Here is a 10,690-nt window from a genome sequence, read left to right as displayed (position 1 = left end):
GGGGGGATCAGCAGGCATTGGGGGAGTCCCTGTTCCCCCGAGCACCGCCAGGAGTGACCAGGAATAATGGTCACGAGCTGGCAGAGGGGAGATCCAAACTAGACATCAGGAGGCGCGACTTCATGGTCAGGGCGGCTAGGGTCTGGGGCCAGCTTCCAAGAGAAGTGGTGCAGGCTCCTGGCCTGGGGGTGTTTAAGAGGAGGCTGGATGAACACCTTGCTGGGGTCGTTTGACCCCAGTACTCTCTCCTGCCACGGCAGGGGGTCAGACTCGATGATCTGCTCAGGTCCCTTCTGACCCAACCAACTATGAAACTATGTGTAGACGTATCCAGAGAGTGAAGCGGAACTGGAATAATTCATTTTTACATTGAAACAAAACTGCTGGCACTTGCTGCTCTGCTTCAGCCTGTTTAATGCAGCCCAGCCAGGTTTGCGTACAGCTATTCTTTTGTTGGATGAAACCCAGCTTATAGGCACATAGCTTGCACCTGAATGTGCAGGCACTGGATACAGTCAGCTTTAAACCAACAATAGAAGTCTCTATATACCATGATTGAATGGGATTGATTTTTTATACCAATGTAAATCCAACCAGCTGTGTGCAGACCGGCCCTGTCCCTCTTTCCCTAAGTGCTTCTCTTTCTTCCCTCTCCTTCTTTCCTCCCTCTCTCTGTCTCGCATAAGTATTTTCCTAAAACACTTTGGTTTGTGGCTCACTCTCCTTCCTGTACAACCTAAGGGCCTGCATTCATTACCTTTGTGTTGGACAGCCATGCAGAAATTAAAATCACAGGGCTCCCTGTTAATAGCATCTGTTAACCCCACGTCCCAGGGGACTGTTTTCCTCTTGTCAAGGAAAGCTTGTGTTTCTGTGGGATTTAACCAAGCCAGGTCAGGGATTTAAAGCTGTGTTCCAGCTAATGCATTCTAGCTAGCCCCTTCAAAAAGACCAGCTCAGGGTGGCTTTACACACATGCTCTAAGCTTGGGCTCTGCCATACAAGCACATTGGAGAGACCCATCTGTCTCGTCGACACTGGAATTTTACGACACCAGAGCTCTTCAAACACACGGCGAGGCGAGATGCCAGCGTGTAGCCTTTAGTGCTCTCCCTTGCCTGTGCGACATACCTGTTCATCCTGCTGGAAGGTCTTCAACCTCTCTGCAGAGCTGATTGGAGCTGTTAAGTCCTGTAATGACTCAGATGCAGAAACAAATGACTTTTCCCATTACACAGAAAAGCCTCTTAATACACAATGGCCATATTTTTTAGCTGATGCTTGACACAGTGTTTCCTCCCAAGGAAGTCCAGCATCTCACTGCAGTGTCTCCAGCAGGTTGGCAACCCCAATGGGAGTGCAAGAGCAAGAGTGTGGACAGCTGTGAGACGGGTGCATGGGCTAAGGTGGTCCATGGTACCCTTCAGACAAATACATGTGATCTTAAACCCTGAGGGACAGTGAGAGAGGGTGAAACCCAGCCCTGTGCCTACAGCCAGGGATGTCATCATACAAGGCAGAAGTGGTGCCTGGACTTGTTAAAACATTGAGCAGACGAGCAGGACCAGAGCCAAGTTCCCCACTTATAGAGGCAGAAGCAGGCTCAGGGGCAGCCTTGCTGTTCAGCGATATTCTCCCACAAACCGATTGCATTTGCCATGACCTGCTGCCCCATGTCCCTGGCTATTCTCCAGGAGGCTGCAAGCACAGTGAACTGAGTCAGGGTCTTGGCATGCTCACAGCATCTCTCCTCTGTCTCCTCCTTTCTCAGGGGGGGCACTGAAAGAAGGTCAGCATTTTAAAGGCATCTGGAGGAACAGGGATCTTAACTGAGGCACAGGCGAAGCAGCTCCGCTGCCCTTTACATGACCCATAGCTCCCATTGTGCTATGTTCAAGGCTGTGGCATCCAGCCCCCTCACAAGCTCCATGGAGAGCGGATTTCAAAGCTTCATTAAGCTAATGCTAAATTAAAATCTTTCCATGAGATGGAAGGGTTATGAGAGGATCACCGTCCCATGCACAGTAACCACAGCGGTGCATAGTTGTAGGGTGGTACGGCAGTCATAGGCACTGTCTATGGAATAAAGGGGGTGTGGGGGGGTCTCTTTTAGTCTACATCCCCCACTCATTTCTGGCAGGTGGTGTTGGCTGGCTCTCTTCAGGCTGGTGATGGCCAGTAATAAGGTTAATACAAGTATCCCATGCCCATCTGATGGCGTCTGACACCATGAAGCACCTCATCAACTCAGAGTAGCCCTGGGGCATTTTTCAGGCAGTCAGGATGGGCCTCCATGTGCTGAGCGCCTCCACCTTTAGTGCCCACATTGTCACATCTTGCCCCTTCTCCCTCAAGGTATCAGCCCACGGGCTGTACTAAAACAGATATGGATCTATGGAGACGTGCTGTCTGTTATTTGTTAGGGGCACTCGAGACGGACTCCGGTGCAGCTCTCGCCCCAGTCCGTGGGAGCTGGGCTTGGATGTGAAACCAACAGAAGACAGCAAACGCTGCTCACAGCTCCTCACCTTGGGCAAACGGAGGCTGCGGGCTGAAGACGATGCCTACGACGGCTTTACCACCCTACAACTATGTACCCCCCTGGCTGCTGCAGGGCTGTGGAGCACGAAGGGCTCCACAGGGACCATCCTTCTCCCCCAGTACAGCTGGCAAGGGGACCTGCTCTGGCTTGGTGCAAGGGTTATTCACAGCCCGCTCCTTGGTGCCAGGATCATCACAGTTACAGGAACTGATGCAACACACTCACCTCGCAGGTGGGGAAGGTGCCAGCAGGATGGCTGAGAGAGCAAGAGCAGCAAGAGCTCACCCTCTTGGACAGAGCTGGAGCAGCGAGGGGCTTTCCTGCCAGGCTGCGCCCTGCTTCGAGGGACCCCAGCATCCTTCTTTGGAGCTGGTGTCACAGCAGCATGAGAGGAGGGCAGGCTCCAGCGGCCACACGGCAGAAGTCGTTCCTCACCACTGGTTTTGGAAGGTGGCTCCACGTCTGGCAGGACCTTGACGCCTTCACAGACATCTGTGGGGCGGAGGCAGCACTGCAAAGAGCACTGGCTTGCGCCTTAACTGCCCCCATGGCTTAGTGCTCTTCACATGCATGATGCATGACTGAAATATTCATCCCTGGGCCACTCGCAGAGGACATTTTTCCTCATGTTTTATTCCAGGTAAGTAAAACAACCCCCAGCCTATAACGCTTGGCAAGAATTAGCAGCCTCTTCCTGTACAGCCTTCTTTACTCCTGACCTGCCTCCCTCTCTCTCTCTCTCTCTCAGCAGCTCTTTATTAATTAATAGCCCTAAATATTGTTTGGTTTTCATGGTCAGTGAACATGAAAAGGTGGGGAACTCGGCCCCCCCTGGATCAGGTCATGAAATGTTAATGTGGCTTAATGGGAGTTTTTGTAACCTGTGCACCCTCTCTCAGAGCTTGCCAGGCAGCTGCACTACCTCCACCAGAGTCAGCACCTCCAGGAAAGCAGCCCAGGTGGAGGGGACACCAGGGTGGCTTTGCAACGCCATTGTCTCCCCAAGACCCCACTTCTCCAGGGAGTAGAGCAGGGCCTCGAGCAGGGTGTGAGCACCCTCTCTCCCTCTGAGTAAGGCCTTTTCCTCCATCTACCCGCATAGTCCTTTGTAACCCAGAACTCCTGCAGCATGGAGCCCTCCAGCCTTGGCCCCAGACACAGGACTCTTTCCTACTCCCAGGTCTGATCCTGCACCATCGAAGTCAACCGTGGAGTTTTGCCACTGACCCCACTGGGAGCAGACGCCAGTTCAGGAAAGCGTCTTGTGGGCACAAGCTTGTAGGTGTCTCCGCCAGAGCAGCAGGTCTCTGTTTCACATGAAAGGCACAGCAAGCAGAGAGGCAAATAGTTTCAGGTGCTGTGGTTTGAGCACCTGCTGCATAGTGGTTTTTCAAATGGTGAAAAGCCAGGATTAAAACAATAGTAACAAAGACATTTCCCTCATGCCAAATCCTTTAGCAAATCAGAGAGAGGCTGACATACTTAATGGCTCTGCAGGGCTCCCTTCCCCCTGTCGCTCAGGGCTTGCCCGGATGGGGAGAGGCGCATGCAGCAGGCTAGGTGCGAATGTACAGTGCAAGAGTCATTTGGCACTAAGTCACCATTTGGACACGTGTAGGATACGTCTATGGGTGTGCCACTGAGGGATGCACCTTCTGTCTCCCCAAACCAGGTTAGACAAGTGAGACAGGGTGGGCAGGTCTGTGCAATGTAACACACTTCATGTATTCATTTATTTGTCCAAAAGCACTCAGGGTGGACTAAGAGGGCCCACACCGGGAGTTCGGGTAGAGTACCTAGTACTAGATACCTCAGGCTTACTGTGCAATAGCTTCCCTGTTAGCAGCAACCCTCTGCAACTCCGCATTTAACTGAGCGGGTATCAAACCTGACTGGTTGCAGTTCTCTAGGCACTTGGCACCCATTTAAATCTGCCCCCCTCTTTCCAAGGCCTCTGGTTCGTGCTGAGCTCTGTCAGAACCTTGCAAAGGCTGGAAAGCCTGTCTGCTAGTCCACATCACCACTTCTCCAGGAAAAATAAAACCACTCAGTTCAAATCTCCAATAGCTTTGCAAGATGCCATTTCAGCTAGAAAGATTCAGGAGAGCTGCCCAGACATGAAGCCAGGAACCCATTCCTAACTCTCTTTGATTTGAGCTAAAGGAGTAACTCCTCTGACTGATAGCTATAGGAGTCCCCTGTGCTCTGTGGACTTGCTGTTGGAAGACGAACAACATGCACTGGGCAGTGAGTGCTCATGAGACAGGGCAGCATCTCAGATGTGCTTTTAATCCACAGAGAATTTTATTCTCATAAGAACATGGGCAAAAAGTAGAATCAAACTCGTACAAGTCCCTAATTTGAGAACCTCATTCCTGTCAACACAGACCTGGGTAGGTACAAACCTTGCCTAGATCTGTGTGATGGAGACTTTCCATAGTAAGCCACTGTTTTCTGGAAGATCTGTGGTCTCCACGCTGCTCCAGTCACAACAGGAGGGCATGTACAGTCCAAGGAGGTCTCAGCCTGCAGAGCCTGATGTTAAAAGCGTGTGCAAAGAAAGCACCTTGCCCAAGGATCTGGATGTCTAGAAATTATTTCCCTAGGTGTAGGTCCTTCTTCTAGCTCACACCAAGGAGCTGCTGTCGCCTAGTTTCTGGAACAGCTACAACAGCAACAGTAACTTATTAGCAGTAATATGGAACGATGTTCAAAGAGCTGCAGACAATGATAATTTACCCTGGATATGCAATTAGTACTGTAACCACAGGGACCCAAATCCAAGTCTTAATGCTACTTGCTGCTGAAAACAAGTCTTCTCTGCATGGCTCTGCTTTCACTGCTTACATCTTCTGATGCAGATGATGCTGTCCAGACCTTTACTGAGCAGATGTAGATGGCTAAATATAAATTAATAGGGCTCCTTCCTATGTTGACCTCCAACACAAAAGGCGCCAACAGTGCCATCCCACAGTAGGTGTTTCCCACATGCTGGCTGGCAGGTGGCAGAGAAATACTGTTCTACCAAGAGGAAGGAAGGCCTTTGGCAGTTGGAGCACTATGAACTCACACCAGTGTAACTGGTGCTGCCCTCACCACTTTGCAAAACCCAAACCCATAGACCACTCAGTGCAAACTCCCCCCGCAGCCCTGCTCACCTTGCTCAGCAGTGGAATATTTCCCAAAGCTCCCAGGAATCCAAAAGCGACTGGGAGAAAAGACCTGGAGCAAAACAAAGATCTTTGTTAATCCCTGAGCTGAGATCTGTCCCCTTGGAGGACGGAAGGGCTGTATGTGGGTGCAGGGAGGGGGTCTCTCCCTGGTTTGCAGCTATGTCAAGTAAATTTAGGTTGAGAAGGGTCCACCAGCTGGAAAGTATGCCCCAACTGTCCATCAGTCTGAATACGCTGGTGCCTGCCACAAAAGCATCCAAGAATTAGGGCCAAGTGGATTGGAAACTGAGTCTCTGCTTGAAGTCAGTGAGCTTACTTCTGATTTACTTTCCCGTATATAGGTGCAGAGCTTCATGCCTGCATGATGCTTTGGGAAGCTTTGGATGAAGATGCCGGCTGAGGAGCTTCCAAGGGGAATGGGGTCTCATTTTACAGCCCGCACAGCCCAGATCCACGGAGTGCTCTTTCTCATGCAAGACCAGCTAACGTTAAATTGAAATGAAATGCACTGAGAGAATTACTTGCCTGAAGAGGCTGATGAAGCCATAGGCCTCCAGCACCATGCCAAGAAGAGGCCATCTCAGGAGGACAATGATGATGCCCCCCAGGAAGAAGCTGGTGCCCTTCAGCTTTTCCCTCTGGAAGAAGAAGCTGAAAGTCCTTCTGAACCCAATGATAAAAACTAAGCCAGAAAGCAAGAGGATCTGTGCAGGAGGAAATGGGGGTGAAGGGGGTGGGTTAAAAGAGATCAGCTCTGCGCGCTCCCTTCATCCCCCCTTCCCATGGGCGAGTTGCTGGTGCTTCCACGCCCCATCAGCCACACTGGACAACCCCTCCAAACACAGTGGCATTCTCCTTGTCTGCTGCTGGCTCCCTTACAACCAACACCATGGGTCGGACACGTATGCCACCAGAGGCTTTGTTCCGCAGCAGCGATCCCAGAAGGGCACCCTAACTCAGCGGGGAAACAGGCTTATATTTCTTGCCTAAGCCCATGGAATGGATATTCAGAAGGTACAGAAGGATGGAGTAAAATCCCCTTGGTTATAATAAATGCTGGAATACCAAGGGTTTCAAGCCTGGCCCGGAGGCATCAACACTTCTGGAGGAACACAGCTCATTTGCTATGTGGCTTGAACCACGGCTTCTCTTTTGAGCTTGTCTGCTAAGGAACCAACTGGCACCTGCTGTGGGGGTGAGGGCAGAGGGGAGGACACCTCTCAGCACTTGGCCTGACCCCTGTGACTTCATCTGCACTGACCCGAGCAGGGTTTGCACTGACCAGCTAGCCCCATCTGACTAGGGGGTTGGCAACGCTCCCTCAACGTAAGCAGCAACTGGGATAAAAGTTCCCTGGGCTGTAATTTTCCATCCTGACCATTGGGCAGCAGCAAAGAAGTGAGGGTTCAAGCTACTTACATTTCCAAAGGCCATAAGCACTGAGTCAAAGTACAGGAGCACCCCAAAAAGGATGAAAAATAGGCCAAAGCCCATGATTCCCACACCAATCCCTGCAAGAGGCAGAGGGGCTGATGTTAGGGGCATGGCAGACCACAAAGAGAGCCCGCTTGCTGTGTAGAAAGCCCTACCCAGTACTACCCCAGGTCACCACACCTGGCCTGAGGTTCCTCATCGCATCCCTGCCTCCTCGCTGCATGGCTTGGTCACCCTTTCTCACTATCCATGCTATCCCAGGTGGCTGCCTTCCACCCTGCTGGCAGCACACCTTGCAAATCCCTTGGTCACTTGATATCCGAGGGAGGAAAAAGAGCTGGTCTGAAGTTCAACTGGTTGAAAAACCAGCGGAGTGATTTAATAGGGCCTTTCTGAATAGTCTCCATCTCATTTGTATCCTAATCCTCACCCACCTCATAGTGGTGGACTGTTTTGAAAGGGGTTTGGATCACAACCTCAGCGCTATTCACTGTATCTTTCAGCCAAACTGCAGCAGAGGACGGGCTGTCTCATGGGTTCAGAGGAATGAGAAGCCCACCAGCACACCTGGAGAGGCCTGAGCAGGGCAGGGAAGGCTGGCTGCTCACAGTGGCCTTTCACTCATCATTGCTCTCTGCCGCGAGTTTGGTGCTCAGGCGGGGTGATAGGAGGCCGGCACTCAGCAGGCGCCCCAGGCTCCCAGCTTAGCCAAGCATCTCAGGCCCGGCTTGCAAACCTTCTGCCCTTATGATCTGCCCGGGCTGCACAGATCTACCGGTGTCCTATAATCCTGTCTCGCAGCCTCCCTGCTGTCTTAGCCCTGGACTCGGTGCACGCACAGCCGCAGCTTTCCCCAAGCATCTCAGTCCTGACCTGCAGCCCCTATGCAGCAGCAGCCCCGGGCTGCCCTACTGCCCTCCCCACCCCACACAGCTCTAACGCCCCTCCACCCTCCCCACAGACCCTCCCATAGTCCAATCCAGGGCTCGCCCTCTGGAGCCAAGTCATACGAATGCCTCGACCCAGCTGCTGCCAGTGGTGCTGAGTTATTGCTGTGGGAAGCAGTGAAATCAGTGCTTGACTCTGTGTTAAGTGCCCTTCAGGGAGCCCACAGAGTGCCAGCCCCACGCCTTTCAGGCCGAGGCAAGACACGAGTTCCCTACTCTTGATGCTTCCAGTGAAAGCAGCCAGCACAGCTGCCCCTGGTCCAGCCCTGCACTGGAAGTCATGGCTTCACATGCCTCATGGAGCAGATCAGGCCCCTGTTTCCGATGGAAGCTGCTCCCCCAGCTCCACAGGGCATCATTAACAAGTAACCCCGGCAGAGGCTGCATCCTTTACTTACTCTGGCAATCCGTGAGAGACACCATCTTCCCTGTCCTGGCCTGGGGCGGGGGTGCAAGTTGTGACCCTTGGAAAGGCCTTTCACCTCCACGTCATCCTGCAAATCATTAACCTCGCAGCAGGGGCAGTAAGGTTGGTACGGCAGCCACCGGTGTGCTCAGCACCTCCAGGTGAATCCAGCACAGGCTGGAAGGCACTTACACTGGGCCTCGCAAACACAGCCTGAACCACAAGGTCCTGCTGACCGTGTCACGGGCACAGTGTTGTTCCAAGGGCTCAGGGCTCCCTATTTTCAACCCTACTGTCTCCTATAAAAGGGCTCAATTGTAGTTTCACTCACAGCACTGAGAAACAGGAGGAATCTGGTGAAGTGGGACCACCTGATTCTCCCCTACTTTGTCTCCTTATTTATGATCTATGTGGAGGTGGTGGCTAGGAGCCCAGTCATGTATTTGGTGCTAGGTATAGTACCAGAAAAAATGGCCTAGCTTCACCAACTTGCTCAAGGTCCATTTTACAAACAACAGACAAGGAGAGATCCCACCCCAGCCAACAAGCAGTGAGTAACTTTTCTTTTACAGCCAACCTGACCCACTGCAAAGCCCCAAACCTGTTACCTATGGGTCAGATGGGAACAATACCTACCTCACCCATCGTCATGCCTGATTAAACCATCCCTTGTGGTAGATGCGGCCAAGTGCTCTTTTCTTCTATGACTTGCTCAGACATTGCAGAGACAAACCCTTTGTGCAAGCGGCAAGCAGAGGAGCTTCATTGTGCTGGGCTAATTACACTGCCCAGAGCATCCGTCGCCTGCATCTGATGCCTGGAGATACTCGTGTGCACTGACCACCTGATTCATGAAAGGGTGTAGAGCCTGTGTGTGCAGGCTGGGTTGTGGGTCAGAGATGAGCCATCCCTTGGCCTCACCTCCTCTTCCTTCTTCACCCGCAGAACCTTCACAGGCAGCTCCAGAAACAAGCAGAAGTGTTTGATATTCAGACATGCTCAAGATCATCTTTTTGGGGGGCAGTTTCTGCCCTTCCACCTCCACATTCAGCAGCACCCTTTGGGGGATGAACGTGACCCTCAGATTTGGCTTGGCTTTGCTGCTCTCCTTCTGGCTCTGTTGCCCTTGCAAGGAAGGTCCTCTCTCATCCGCAGTAGACAAGCACTTAGATGCCCAGGTGAAGCAAACTCACTTGCTTAAAGCTGCAGCCTTGCACAAAATCCAGTCCTTTCTTCAGCTGCCTGTTTTTCCCATGTGTCCTTCCATCTCTCACCTGCCACAAACAGGGGCGGGTAGTTCGGGATCTGAGCTACGCCAGTATAAAGCCAAGGCAACTCCCCTGAACCCAAAGGAGGTAGTTCTCCCATTTACATTGGTACAGCTGGGATCACAGTACAGACCAGGCTGCACTGTAAAGCTAAACATTTTGGGTGATGCCTTGGCTACACAATCAGGGAGACCCTTTCCTATCAAGCTGCTATGCAGCTGCAATATAGACCACAGCAAGTCTGGACTGTGCTTGAATAATAACAAGGGCTGCCGTCGCTGATATTCCTGCTTAGCTCTAACAGAGTGCACTTACTTGGACATCATGCGCATGCAGAAGCATCATCCAAGGAGGAGACAAAAACCATTGGGAAGGGAAGAGAACTGCTCATTGTCACAGAGCAGGGTGGTGGCAGAACTGGAAAGAGGACCAAGATGGCCTGGCTGCCAGTCTGATTCTCTCCCCACTAGGCAACACTGCCTTGTGTTAAGCAGAAGCAGGATCTGGGCCTGCATCCTGCTATTACGTGCAAACACAGCACTTCCGGAACAGTTGGGCTGCAGAAACAAGCACGTGCCTGACTGTTGGTTGCTTGTGCAACCTCAGTTGAACCTCTTGTGACAATACAGGCTTTCATCACCATTTTTCTAGAGGGCCCCTCTTTGGAGAATGTAGCTGCCAAATGAACCAGTTTCTACTGAGCATGGGAAGCCAACATTTTACAGACACTCATAATTAGCCACATTTGTGCAACTTTTCATAGTTTCATAGTTGGTAGGGTCGGAAGGGACCTGAGCAACAAGTGCAAGAAGACCCGAAGACTTCTTGTTGTCTAGGGCTTGGAGGATCGTCTCCTTAAGGAGCGACCACTCTCCTTGGACACCCGGCTCCCCTCCCCTCCGGGACCTCAGTGCTTCCCC

At 52.0% G+C, this 10,690-nt stretch overlaps 1 protein-coding gene across 1 annotated transcript; it reads right to left on the bottom strand.

Annotated features, from left to right (window-relative positions):
* Positions 1–4,811: 4,811 nt before the first annotated feature.
* Positions 4,812–8,570, bottom strand: GOLT1A (golgi transport 1A). Its single transcript, XM_019546507.1, has 5 exons — positions 8,495–8,570; positions 7,135–7,226; positions 6,241–6,419; positions 5,701–5,764; positions 4,812–5,207 (listed from the first exon to the last, which is right to left on the bottom strand). The coding sequence occupies exons 1-5, from the start codon at positions 8,517–8,519 to the stop codon at positions 5,169–5,171; spliced, it is 399 nt and encodes a 132-aa protein (XP_019402052.1). The 5' UTR covers positions 8,520–8,570; the 3' UTR covers positions 4,812–5,168.
* Between the last annotated feature and the right edge of the window lie 2,120 nt (positions 8,571–10,690).

This window comes from Crocodylus porosus, unplaced genomic scaffold, assembly GCF_001723895.1.
Source record: "Crocodylus porosus isolate Cpor-Errol unplaced genomic scaffold, CroPor_comp1, whole genome shotgun sequence".
In the NCBI taxonomy this organism is placed as follows: domain Eukaryota; kingdom Metazoa; phylum Chordata; order Crocodylia; family Crocodylidae; genus Crocodylus; species Crocodylus porosus.
This window is presented reverse-complemented; position numbering and strand designations above follow the sequence as displayed.

Coding starts and splice junctions, on each gene's coding strand:
- GOLT1A (XM_019546507.1), bottom strand. CDS start 8,519: ATGGTGTCTCTCACGGATTGCCAGA. Junction 7,227..8,494: donor GTCTCTCACGGATTGCCAGA/GTAAGTAAAGGA, acceptor TGCCTCTTGCAG/GGATTGGTGTGGGAATCATG. Junction 5,765..6,240: donor GGCTTCATCAGCCTCTTCAG/GCAAGTAATTCT, acceptor GTTTTGCTCCAG/GTCTTTTCTCCCAGTCGCTT.